The 14510-nt window shown below is 40.9% G+C and overlaps 1 protein-coding gene across 6 annotated transcripts in view; it reads right to left on the reverse strand.

Moving 5' to 3' along the window:
• The window catches only part of TACC1 (transforming acidic coiled-coil containing protein 1), a 215365-nt gene that overhangs the window by 41523 nt on the left and 159332 nt on the right, over positions 1-14510 (reverse strand). For all 6 annotated transcript variants that reach the window (XM_077469970.1, XM_077469968.1, XM_077469966.1 and 3 more), the window contains one exon: positions 7077-7137. In XM_077469970.1, coding sequence (XP_077326096.1) covers positions 7077-7137 — 61 coding nt within the window. The remainder of the gene's footprint in view (positions 1-7076; positions 7138-14510) is intronic.

Below are 14510 nucleotides of genomic sequence, written 5' to 3' on the forward strand. Positions count from 1 at the left end.
TTTACCCTGAAAATGCAGACACTGTGCCGCAACCATGTGCATTGCTTGCCGATGCAGCACAGCCCTATTCACTTGAATGATACGGCTTTGGTGGAAGTGCAAGCCCGTTAAACAAAACAGAGGGCTTTCATTTTTGCTGTGACCATGGCATGTGTACAGCCCTAAGCGGCTGCATGTCTTTGTTTAGGTGGGAGGTCGGGAGCACTAAAACTGCAGCTCAGCCTCCTGCTTTTACCACCCTCTGGCCGCATTTCTGAACAAGCTCTTACATTCATGCAAATGTAAAATTTCTTAATCAGATTTGAAAATTCAAGTCACAGTGTTAAATTAGACATCCTTATCCTTGTATTAAACCTTTGTGAACGGAGCCAATTGTATCATAAGTGTGCTAGAAACCTATCATAAACAGGAGCGTGGCAGAGAGCCAATAGAATGAGACAGACAGGAATGCTCAGAGCTGAACTCCAGGCAAAGCTAAATACACAGATAAAATACATATTTGGGAGTTGTGTCTTGCCAAAAAGATTCAAATGTGTCCATTCAGTTCTGTGGTTTCCAATGTAATTCCAGACAGCAGAACCAGGCCAATGAGCTCACTTTTCTCTACTGCGGTTAAAGCCCATATCCAGTTTTTGTGTTTTGTTTTCTTTAAATAATTTGGTTGGCAACCAAAACCAACTCACCCTCTCCACGCCCCACCACTACCCTCTGTCCTGCAGCATAGGTCCTCTAGGATGAATGATGCAGTCTGATTTACCCCATTTCCTCTGAGCCCAGGGTGTCACCGACACACCCCCTGGGGGATGCAACTTTGAATTGTCCTGGGCACACAGACCAGCGCTAATGTCATGATGTAAGCACTGGCTCTATGCAGCAGAAAGAACCGCCAACACTGGGGAGGATGAAGAGGAAACCAGCTGCAATTTTGCTTTAAATATATACACTCACCAGTCACTTTATTAGGTACACCTTGCTAGTACCGGAGTTGGACCCCCTTTTGAATTCAGAACTGCCTCAATTCTTCATGGCACAGATTCACCAAGATGTTGGAAACATTCCTCTGAGATTTTGGTCCATATTGACATGATAGCATCACGCAGTTGCTGCAGATTTGTCGGCTGCACATCCATGATGCGAATCTCCCGTTCCACCACATCCCAAAGGTGCTCTATTGGATTGAGATCTGGTGACTGTGGAGGCCATTGGAGTACAGTGACCTCATTGTCATGTTCAAGAAACCAGTGGTGAGATGATCTGAGCTTTGTGACATGATGCATTATCCTTCTGGAAGGAGCCATCAGAAGATGGGTACACTGTAGTCATAAAGGGATGGACATGGTCAGCAACAATACTCAGGTAGGTTGTGGTGCTCAATTGGTACTAAGGAACCCAAAGTGTGCCAAGAGAATATCCCCCACACCATTACACCACCAGCCTGGACCGTAGATACAAGGCAGGATGGATCCATGCTTTCATGTTTACTCCAAATTCTGACCCGACCATCTGAATGTCGCAGCTGAAATCAAGACCCATCAGACCAGGAAACGTTTTTTTCCCAATTTTCTATTGTCTCATTTTGGTGAGCCTATGAGAATTGCAGCCTCAGTTTCCTGTTTTTAGCTGACAGGAGTGGCCTCCGATGTGGTCTTCTGCTTCAAGGTTTGAGATGTTAGGCATTCAGAGATGGCATTCTGCATACCTTGGTTGTAACGAGTGGTTATTTGACTTACTGTTACTTATCATCTAAAACCAGTCTGGCCATTTTCCTCTGACATCAACAAGGCATTTTCGTCCACACAACTGCCGCTCACTGGATATTTTCTCCTTTTCAGACCATTCTCTGCAAACCCTAGAGCAGTGATTCTCAACTAGGGTTCCTCCAGAGGCTGCTAGGGGTTCCTTCAGCATTGGGCAATTCCTGCCTCTCGGATAGGTTCCCACTCACACCATTGATCTTTTTAGCTATCCGTAAGGAGGTAATTCTTCCCAATGACCACAAGTGTAAGGACCATTCTTCCCACTGGACCATTACACTAATGTATCATGAGATCATGAGTTGTAGATTTCAAATTTTTAGCAGGGGTTTCCTGAGACCAGAGAACTATTTCAAGGGTTCCTCTGTGTTGAAAAGGTTGAGAAAGGCTGCCCTAGATGATGGTTGTGAGTGAAAATCCCAGTAGATCTGCAGTTTTTGAAATACTCAGACCATCCCATCTAGCACCAACAACCATGACACGTTCAAAGTCACTTAAATTCCTTTTAGTGTTCAGATATGTTTCTCAGGTTACATGTGCTCTTTTCAAGCTGTGTCTCTAGCCCGTGCCGCCCACATCAGTCAATATACAAGTCAGCAAAAATACAGGGTGTGGAAGACATAACAGAAAGACCACTTGAAAAAGCAGCTCAGCTTTGAAATAAATGCAACACCAATTCCAAGTGCATTGTAAAATCAACATTAAAAACAGAACGCAACAGAGGCCAATCTCAAACCTAGATTTTATTCATAATAGAAAACATATCAAATGTGTAAACTGAGAAAACATACCATTTTAAGAAATAAAAAATTAGGTAATTTTGAAATGGATGACATCTACACATCTCAGAAAAGTTGGGACAGAGCAACAAAAAGCTGGCAAAGTACAACTCCAATTCAAAAAAAGTTGGGACTGGGCCATGTTTACCATGGTGTAGCACCCACTCTGTAAACGTCTGGGAGCCAAGGAGATCAGTTGCCCCATTCTTGCTGGAGCATATGCCATTCTAAAACCTTAATATTACTCCCGGCACTGATGGTGCCTTTCCAGATGTGCAAGCTGCCCTTCCATACGCACTAATGTACCCCCATACCATCAGAGATGAGGGCTTTTTAACAAGCCAGGAAGTCAGTCTGCTCTTTAGTCCATAGGATGCGGTGCCCATGGTTGCCCAAACGAATTTGTGACTGCAGAACTGTTTTCCACTTTGGAAAAGACCATTTTAAATAAGCATTGGCCCATTTCTGGATCATGTTCAGATATAATATAGCTTCTTCTTTGTGTGATTGAGCTTTACCTTGCATGTTTGGATGGCACGGCGAACTATGTTTACAGACAACTGTTTTTTGTTTTTTTTAAGTATTCCTGAGCCCATGTAGCAGGGTGGATATAAATCAATTTTTTTTATAAAAAAAAAAAATAAAAAAAAAAAAAAGGATCGATTTTTTTTGATTTTTAGCAAATTTATTTGAATAAAATGCTAAATATAGTTTCCTATTTTAAGATACATTGTTAAATTTAGTTTATTCAGCATGAAATGGAGCTTAGTTATGTAGCATGAGGCTGTATATTCTGCAATATTTAAATTTTTGGTAAACCCATTCAATGAATCCAAGCTCTGCAAGCTGAGATAACATGCACTGCATTGATGCATTCACACAATTTCACAGTAACCATGAGATAAAACAAAATTCAGGAATATTCCTTTATCCCATTGTTTTGTAAATCTATGTACACTACAAACTGTATGATTGAATCGGTTCTGATATCACCGTTTTACTAACCCGACAGCTTTTTATTCTAAATAGGAAACCTTCATTTTTTTTTGCAAATATTAAAGAGATTCTAACTACCAGCAAGAATGAGTCCTTACATTTAAAGAACACCTGTCATATCAGATCCATTATAGCAGTGCCTGTTAGCGGGCATCCACTCACCTGCTGCCACCACATCCTTCACCTTGTTGCGTCACTGCCGCATCACCAGCTGTCCCATTAAAGTGAATGGGACTGTCGGTGAGACAACAGCGGGTCAGAGGAGGAGCTGCTGTGGGACAGAGATGACAGTAGCTCTTTAAAAACTATGATTTAAATTGAGTTGATTAAAATCAAGCCTTTTTACTAGTGATTTAAATCAGGATTTAAAACATAGACTTGATTTAAATCCACCCTGCCATGCAGTGATGTCCATCACAGAATTGTGCCAGTTAATGCAGTGCCACCTGAGGGCCCGAAGATCACAGTTATCCAATCTTGCATTTCGACCTTGTCCCACACACAGAGAGATTTCTTCAGCTTCTCTGAATCTTATGATATTATGTACTGTAGATTATGACATATTTAAAGAGTCTGCAATTTTACATTAAGAAACATTATTTGGAAATTGTTTGACGATTTTTAGATGCAGCTTTTCACAGATTGGTGAACCTCTGCCCATCTTTACTTCGTAGACTCTATTAAAAGGGGTCAACAGTGTTCTAGGGAAGACTGAAATCAATGCAAAAAACAGCACCCCAAAACAAAGTACTTTGGACATATGCCCATAGACTGCATAATAAATAAAATATTTTTTGTAAAACAGTATAATTAACCAGATATAGAAGAAGAAATTATAGGGAAGGAGGCCTATGCGTGGAACACTCAAACCACGGACCAGCCACCCATCCCCCAGTGAAGTGAAGGACTGTCTTGATACCCAAGGATTGTAGCAAATATAATTAAAATGATTTTTATTTAAACAAAGAAAAAAAATATATATAAAAATTAAGAACATTTGTTGACACACGGCATAATTACAGCACACAAACGTGTATTGGAGTGGTATTATTTAGTATCCAGGTTGGTCGTTTGTTCAACTAGTTTCGCGACTATTCGTCTATAATTAACCACTTAATAACCGGCCCATAGCCCAATTACGGCTACAGGGAGGTTGAATAACTCTGGGAGGGCTTACAGTGATGTCCTCCCAGAATCCCGCTCTCGTGCAGGACCCTGCGCATCACGAATCATGGCTGTTTACCACGTGATCAGTCCGTCAAATGATGGAGCGATCACTTGTAAACAAACCGGCGTCATGTCATGATGATGCTAGTTCCTCTCTCCCCTCTGTGTACTGATCAGTACAGTGGAGGGGAGAGATCGGATGGCAGCAGTGCTGTGGGCTGCATCTATAGTGCCCACAGCGCTGCTCTGTGACAATTGCAGTCACATCCATGGATCCATCAATCCATGCTCTGCCAACACCCAGCCATACTCTGCAAAACTCGGCCATACCCAGCCATGCTCAGCCATATTCGGATGTACTCGGCCTCTGTATGTGGCCAGGCTGTGGAAGTCTCACACATGTGGTATCACTGTACTCAGGAGGAGTAGGAGAATCTATTTTGGGGTGTAATTTTTGGTATGTACATGCTAGGTGTTAGAAATATTGTATAAATTGATAACTTTATGTTTAAAAAAAAAAAAATATGCATTTTAACCACTTCCCCTCCGCCGGCCATTATATGACATCCTTGACTTTGTGTGGGGATATCTGAATGATGACTGCAGCTACAGGCATCAGCTTTTTCAGCCAGCGATTCCCTACACCATAAGAACGATCATAGCTGACGTCCCCCCCTCTCACCGCCCTCTGGTACTTCTACTGACTCGCAGACATGATCGAAGCCAGGATTGTTTTTTTTTTGTTTTTTTTTTTTTATTTCAGGCTTCCCAGCCTAGAGGTGACATGCGGGGTCTTATTGACCCCATATCTCACTGTAAAGAGGACCTGTCATGCCATGGGATGTTTACATACCTTGTAATAGGAATAAAAGTGATCAAAAAAATGTATTTTTTGGGAAAAAGCGTCAAACTAAAATAAAGTAAAATTAATAAAAATATTTATAATATTTTTAATAATAATATTTTTTAAAGCGCCCGGTCCCCCGTGTGCTCGCATGCAGAAGCAAGCGCATTCGTAAGTCCCGTCTACATATGGAAACGGTGTTCAAACCACACATGTGAGGTATCGCTGCGAATGTTAGAGGCAAGAGCAATAATTTTGGCCCTAGACCTCCTCTGTAACTTAAAACATGTAACCAGTAAAAAATATTAAAGCTTCACCTATGGGTATTTTTAAGTAGCGAAGTTTGGCGCCATTCCACGAGTGTGTGAAATTTTGAAGGGTGACATGTTAGGTATCTATTTACTCAGCGTAACTTCATCTTTCACATTATGTAAAAACATTGGGCTCACTTTACGTTTTTGTTTTTTTTTAAAGCACAAAACAGTTTTTTCCCCCCCAAAAAAAAAATGCGTTTTAAAAACTGCTGTGCAAATACCATGCGAGATAAAAAAAATTGCAACGACCACCATTGTATTCTCTACGGTCTTTGCTAAAAAAACACATATATAATGTTTTGGGGTTCTATGTAATTTTCTAGCAAATAAATCTTGATTTTTACATGTAGGAGAGAAATGTCAGAATTGGCCTGGGTGCTCCAGAACGCCTGATGATGCTCCCTGCATGTTGGGCCTCTGTATGTGGTCACCATGTGTAAAAGTCTAATACCGGCAGTGAGACATTGCCCGATCTCTGCAGCCACGCATCGGGACAATGTCTCACTGCCTGTGATTAGTGCAGCGCTGCGCCAAATTCCTGGCAGACTCTGCGTGTGGAGTGTGCGAACACTCCGGAGCACATCCTTACTCAGGAGTAATAGCAGAATGTGTTTTGGGGTGTAATTTGTGGTATGCGAATGTTGCGTGTGAGAAATAACCTGATAATATGCCAATTTTGTGGGAAAAAAAATAAAAAATCTTGATTTTGCAAAGAATTGTGGGAAAAAATGACAACTTCAAAAACCTCACCATGCATCTTTCTAAATACATTGGAATGTCTTCCTTCCAAAAAAAAAGGGGGTCATTTGGGGGGTATTTGTACTTTTCTGGTATGTTAGGGTCTCAAGAAATGAGATAGGCCGTCAGTACTTCAGGTGTGATCAATTTTTTAGATATTGGCACGATAGCTTGTGGACTCTATAAAACTTTCAAAGACCAAATAATATACACCAATTTGTACTTATTTTTTTTTAACCAAAGATATGTAACAGTATAAATTTTGGCCAAAATTTATGAAGAAAAATTACTAATTTGCTAAATTTTATAACAGAAATAAAAAAAAATAAAAAAAATATATATTTTTTTTTGAAGAATTTCCAGTCTTCTTTCTTTTATAGCGCAAAAAAATATAGCAGAAATTTCATAAGGGGTATATAGGGATGAAGTGGATAATAGACTGTACAAGAAAAAGTGTCAGCTTTGAGTCACTTGATTTACTAACCTGGTTGCAGACATCCAGAACCAGAGATGATCCCTCATAATTCTGCACTTTGCAGCTGTTCCTGAAAAGAGAATAGTATGATCACTACAAATCTGTTGTATCACATTTTACTGCAACATCACAGACTACATACAAAGGGTAACTGCACAAGAAGAAACATGGAGCTGATGGAATTCACCAAACTCTGCTCATGCATGGATCATATATCTTTCAGCATGCTGGGGAATGCATACAATTCAGATCTACAAGCACTACAATGACCACACTATGGTGGCTGGGTATTTGAAAAAAGCATCATTATATTGTTTGACATCAGACTTTTAATCAGTAAAGCCAACATTTGAATTTGTTCCACCAACTGCTTAAATTTTCCATGCCACATGCATTCGCTATGCTCTGCTCCATGGCTACCCATGATGCCTCTAGATTTAGTACTGCCCAGTCTTTTTCATGCCGGGGCTCAGAGGAGAACCGGGAATTCTGGCCTGGGCCAAACACAACTAGGTAGCCCTCTCATTAAAGTGAGAGCCACAGCATGTTTTCCCAAGCAATATTTTTTCTGATGAACCTTATTATTCTTCAATATCGGCTTTCTTTGCAGCTCTTGCTATTTGGTCAAATTGCATTTAAAAACCGTGAAGGAAGTCGTTTCTGAAGGACTTCCCTCTGCTGGACACCATGTTCTCAGATCTGATCGGGGAGCAGATATTTACAGTATATAATGTACACCATGCATCACCGACTACTGACCCTACTCTATTTGTGGTCTAAATGGTGACCTTTCTCCATTTAAGACAGCCTATCTCAACATTTCCACCACAGAGGAACCCTTGAAATAACTTTAGTCTCAGGGAACCCCTGCTAATAATGACTATATCTACAACTCATGATATATTAGTAATTTGGTCAGTGGGAAGAATGACCCCCTTAAGCCTAGTACACACTTGCCAAGTGTCAGGCGACATCGGCCAGTTCAAAACCAGCGGACACTTGGCTCGTGTGTGTGGTAGCCGGTCCGACCGGAGTGTTCTGGCAGGCGGGGGGGGGGTATCCCCCTGCCAGAGCACAACAGCTCAGTGGGGGAGATCGCTGTACTAATGTTGGATTGTTAGTACTGCAGCTCTAAAAACTGAGCAGTCAGCTTTTAAAAAAACAAAAACAAATTGTGTGTACTAGGCTTTACAGATGGCTAAAAAGATTAATGTCAGTAGGAACTTAACCAAGAGGCATAGATTGCTCAAGGAACCCCTAGCAACCTCTGGAGGAACCCTAGGGTTCCATGGAAACCTGGTTGAGAAACCCCCATTTAAGGCCATCAGCCCAATAATTATTAGTGGCACTGGCCTGAGGCAAATGCCCCTTTGCTCAGTCCTTCCGTGTCAGAAACCTCTGGAAAAAAAAAAAAAAGGATCATAAATTGATGAAGGAGCCACTTATTTCACATTTGGAGCCAGCAAGAATTTTAAAAGAACAAGGAAACAGATGATTTCAATTGGGGGGGAAAAAAAATGTTAAGTGTCAGGCGTCATTTTTTTGATTAACTGGCCACCTTGCTCCTGGAATTTGTTCATTCCTTTATGGAAACTTTCTCATTGAAGGAAGAGAAAACTGTTATACAGCCACGTGCTACAAATGCCCTTGTTAATGTACATTGATATTTTGCATGGGAAAGAACGACGAGTTAAGATAAACGTAAATGGCAAAAATGAAGTCAAACTACAACTGAAAACTGAAATTCACATTGACCTCAACACAAAACACCTACTTTTCTGGCATCCCTGTCACATATTTATTAAAAAGTGCAAGTGAAGCTGAAACTTTGTTTTAGCTTTTGACAAAATAGGATAGAGATAAACTTATAGGTTCATTTTCTGCTGTCTGTGTCATGTTAGAGAGGGTGGCGTAGTAAAGATCACTGAATTGTGGCTCGGTAGCATGGCAGGTGAGCAATGGAAGTGGGGGTAATGTAAAAAATACAGCTTAGGGAAGAACTTGAAACTATTGGTCCAGGGGGCAACTACAGCCAAGTGGCCCTGCCCTGTCATGGTAGGGACAGATTGCTGTGGTCCAGAGAACATGTACCAAGCGAAGTGTATAATTGTGCTGCAGTTGTTGATTACAATGGTGAAAGGTGGGTATTCCTGAAGAACATGATTTACTGAGACACACCTTTCCACCTATTCTAGCATCAGCTTCCTTTGTTGCTCTTGGCATTCATTTGCATGATATTTCAGAGCTTATTATGAAGTTGGTACTGGAAGACCTCCCTTTGCCAGTGCTCGCTGTAGTCTGTCAGGTGTAAACAAGCTAGCTGCATAATGTCCACCTTCATTGACTTGAGATCCCACTCTGCTCAATGCCTTAATGGTGAACTACCTCCACTAAGGGCAATCAACCCAGAATATCTCATCGGTGGCAAAGGAAAGAAATAAATGCCCCTTATACCCACAGATTCTAACTGTCAACCACCAGGGAAGGATGCAGTTTTTTTGTTTTGCTACTGGATATGAACAGTGGGAACCACGCAAGCCCAGATTTGGCCCTTGTCGCTGCTCCTCCTTACCTTCTTGCCCTAGGTGCGTTATGCGAAATAAAATGTTTCCAAATAAAGTTTAATCTGGATGATTGTTACTACTGTGTTTACATAGCTCTTCTGAGCCAAGCTCAGGTATCTAGCACAAATATGTTCTCTCTCACTTTTATCTTTGTGAAAGAAGTATTCAAAAGGGATATCATATTGATGTCACTTTGAATATTGGTGTGGATCCTGAGGATTAGATTTGCAAAACACATCAATCTACTGTGCCAACTTTAACTTGAGCCCGAGTCTATGAAAGGTTCCTGTGTTGTGGAAGACCTCCTGTCTTGTCTCTGTGCCAAAGATACCACGTCCTTGTGGCACCAAGGATTACAGACCCGTGGCTTTGACCTCCCACATCATGAAGACCTTGGAGAGACTTGTTTTATATCAGTTACAACTCATGGTTAGTAAATGTTTAGACCCATTGCAGTTTGCATACCAGCAAAGACTGGGGGTTGAGGGTGCTATCATTTTCATGTTAAATCACATGTATGCCCACCTGGATAAGTCAGCAAGCACTGTGAGGGTCATGTTTTTTGACTTCTCCATTGCTTTTGATACTATCAGGCTGGATCTTATGGGTGAGAAGCTCAAACTGATTTGCAAGGCCGGTGATGTTGGATTGAAATTGGAGTCTTTTACAACAGTGTTGGAGAGGAGAACGTTGTTCAAGTTATGTTCAAGCTTGGACAACTCCTCCCATCCACTCCACAATATGCTGGCCAGCCTGCGGAGTACCATCAGTGACAGATTGTTACACCCATGATGCACTACAGGAAATCATTTTTGCCTGTGGCAATCAAGATATACAATTATTTTCTGTGAGGGCTAGAGGTGAAGATTTAGTTCTGTTTCATGATTAGGATTGTGTGTTTTTATAGTATATTAGTATGGTGTTGGTTATTTGGGGTGGTGTTAGAGAAAGTGGTGTATTTGTATTTGGTAGCTTAATTGTCTGTTATTTTCATCTGTTTTATTTATTCTAGGTTGTATTTTTATTGTATGGATGATTTGTAGTATAGTTTTAATTTGTTTATTTGGGGCTAATGGCTGTTGGGTAATGCTACTGCGTTTTTGTAGCTTGTCCAGTTATTGTTGTGATCTTGTGTTGTCTTTGTTAAGTGTGTCTATGTCGTACTAATTTCCCAATTTCCCTTTGGGATTAATAAAGTATTCTGTAACTGTATATATGTGTTTATCATGTGTATGCAATATGGTATTTTGGTTTTAATTGTTTATAAACATAATAAAGATTTCAAGCTTTTATGATTTCCATGTTGTGTATTCCTCCTTTAGGCACATTTATAGTTCCATTATTAACTTATCTCCCACTTTTATCATAGTGAGAGAACATGGCCTTGCAAATGGTTTATATATAAATAAATAAATAGTTTTTTGGTGTACAAATCTATCTTCTAAACCTAGTTTTCTATTGAGGATACATTAAAGGGGTTGTAAAGGTAAAAAACATCTGACAGTGCCGGCTCCCCCAACCCCCCATTTTACTTACCTGACCCCTTGAAAGTCACGTGCTCCCCTCCGACATCTTCTTCGCCGTTCAGCCTGGCTAATGATTGGGTAGAGTGGATGGATTGAAAACCAATCACATCCAATGACGCAGCGTGCCAGGGGCAGGGCCAAGTGATACAGTGAGCGGCTATAGCCACCGGCTGTATCACGGGAGAGTGTCCGCAAGTGCTTCTCACCATGCGATGGAGCTCGCATGAACGTGAAAAGTACTTGCAGGGGGAGGCCGAGACAGCCGCTGAGGGACCCCAGAAGACCAGGTTCGGGGCCACTGTGTGCAAAACGAGCTGCACAGTGGAGCTAAGTATAACATGTTTATTTAGAAAAAATAAAATTAGCTTTACAACCACTTTAATCATTTAGTTTATTCAGCATGAAATGGAGCTTAGTGATAAAACATGAGGCTGTATATTCTGCAAGATTTACAATTTTTGTAAACTCATTCAATGAATCCAAGATAACATGCACTGCATTGATGTATTCACACAATTTCACAGTAACCATGAGATAAAACAAAGTTCACAAATATCCCTTTATCCCATTGTTTTGTAAATCTATGTACACTACAAACTGTATGATTGAATCGGTTCTGTTATCGCTATTTTACTAACCTGACAGTTTATTATTCTAAAAAAGGAAACCTTAATTTAATTTGCAAATATTAAAGGGTTAGTTCACCTTTACCACAAAACTACCTATGCAGATAGGGGGCATTTATAGTTAAAAACAAACTATGCTGCTCTGATTAAAGTTGAAAGCCCTTGGGATAGGTGTAGGCAATTTACATACTTTATGAAGCCTGACTGGTTTGCTCCCAGGATGCTAAGTGAGGCCTAATTGTCACTGCTCACGTCCATCATCACAGGAGTGAGCTCTCAAATGCTGAGTTTAGAGCTACTACATCAGGGGTGAGAAATAGTATGTGAGGGGTTTGTATCTGAAAGAGCTCTCTCTCCTGTGACGGTGGTGAGCAGCGATGACTAGGCCTCACTTAGCAATGTCCTGGGAGTATTCCAGTCAGGCCTCATAAGGTATGTAAATGGCCTACACCTATAGCAAGGGTATTTTTCATCTTTAGTCAGAGCTGCATAGTTTGTTTTTATCTAAAAAAAACATCCCTTACCTGCACAGGCAGGTTTTTTGTAAAGGTGAACTATTCCTTTAAAGATTCTATCAGATAAAACCTGAGAAACCAAACAATCCCGACTTGAAGACCCTGGGTCTAGGATTATGAAACTCTCAGTATGACTGAAGATCGCCGGCTCTATGAACTTCCCCCCCTCCCGGCCTTTCTTTCTCCCCTTCTTACCATTCTTCTCACCACCTTTTTCCTCATCTGCTTCTCTCACTATAACTTTTCTGTCCCATTCTCTTAGGCCTCCCTTGGCCTACCCAAATACTCAAAGGTATCCTGCTCTACCAATCTATAACCCCTCGTTTCTTAAGGGATTTAGAAGGACCTTGACTGGTTGGTTAGGTCCGCTGCCGCAGATTTAGCACTAACATCTGTTCTCCCCTGGTTACTGGACGCAGCAGGCTCCCACGGGGGCACCCGGTCCAGGGAGATGGTCAACCAAAATGTATCTACTGCATGCTATATCCTATGAATGTAGATGGGACCTCAAGTGTATTAAATGGATAAAACAGAATGCTTTGTATTCAATATATATCTTGTTTGATATTCTTGGACCAGATAGCCCACTGTTGGGCTCCTGGCCATGTTTCTTTCTTGACTTTACCATTTATAAATGTTTTTACTTTGAAAAAGAACAATAAAAACGTATTGAACCTAAAGATTCTACCAGCAAGAATGAGTCCTTACATTTAAAGAGCACCCCGTCATTTCAGATCCATTATAGCAGTGCCTGTTAGCGGGCATCCACTCACCTGCTGTCACGTCCCTCACCTTGTTGTGTCACTGCTGCATCACCAGCTGTCCAATTAAAGTGAATGGGACTGTCGGTGAGTCAACAGCGGGTCAGAGGAGGAGCCACCACGGAACAGAGATGACAATTGCCCTTTAAAAATTAGGATTTAAATCAAGCATCTTTACTAGTGATTTAAATCAAATCCATCCTGCTGTGGGCACAAAGGTACTTTATAGGGACCCATCTGAGGTACGGCTCCTAGGTGTTCTAATGGCTGCATCTGTGGTTGGTTGTCTCCGCGTCGGTGGTGTTGCAGCTGGTGGCCTGTGTGAAGTAGGACGCAGGTACTTTCTTTCTCTTGATGCCCACTAGAACCTTGAGACTCCAGTTATACTGGGATTACATATATGTCATATTGATATGTTATTTATTGATTTTGTTAATAAAAGGCTTCTTTGGTTATTCAACTCCAGCTTGTTGCCCAGGTGGTTACTTACTGGTGGAGAGGGAGGCAACGGTCAGAGCAGACTGGGAACAGGCCATCTCAAGTACCCTAGTCATGAATATCTTCATATTAAAAGCACCTAGAGAGGTCTAGGTGTAGCAGCCTAGGGATCATTTTAAAGTGATTTTATTTGTTGTTAATCATATGTAAATTGTTTCATCCATAGTCTGGGCACAGGTACACTTTCATTTTCTGCAGTTCTTACAAATTTACAACACAATAAAAAGGAAACACTGCCTCATATGGGGCAAAACATACGCAACTTGGTCTGTTGTGTTTAAATTACCAATTATTCTTGGACAGGACTCAATGTCAAGCAGCAGCCAGAAAGCTTAAAAAGATCAGGCAGTATTAGAAAGGGTCATTATGACTGGGGAATATTAATCCACGTTAACTGCAATAGCGGGCACATGTTCAGAGAAACATCAAAAGTAAAAGAAAACCTTCCGAGCGGATCATAGATCTAAGAAAAGACTAAGTAGAAACCTTCAAAGACGGGGATTTACGATACGTCAATCAACATCTGATTTTAAGGAAATTTGAACAGTTTCAGATAAAAAGGCTTCCTCTGAGAAGTTCAGCCAATTACACATGCAGAATGTATTATCTAGGAGACATGGCTACAAGGATACTCTACAAGGTTAGATTTTCCTAATCATTTTTTTTCTGCATTTTAATCTTTTTTTTTTTTTTTTTAAATAGTGTCCACATATGTTGAGTTCTGAAATCTGTATTTGCCCTATAAACACAAGGTGACATAAATCTTCATATGCATGTCTGTTATCACACACACCCTGACCACAGTCCTGGGCTCTATCCAACAACCGCCCTTCCTGGCAGCCTCAAGGAAGCACACTACACCAGAGACTAAAAATTCACTTGGGAGGTTTTACCATAGAAATGATGCAGCAAGGGAATTCAGTCCTGCCTGGAGACACTCTAATGCCTCGTAC

Source organism: Lithobates pipiens, unplaced genomic scaffold (genome assembly GCF_037356315.1).
Source record: "Lithobates pipiens isolate NorthernLeopardFrog02 unplaced genomic scaffold, aLitPip1_a1.2 Scaffold_8, whole genome shotgun sequence".
Classification (NCBI taxonomy): domain Eukaryota; kingdom Metazoa; phylum Chordata; class Amphibia; order Anura; family Ranidae; genus Lithobates; species Lithobates pipiens.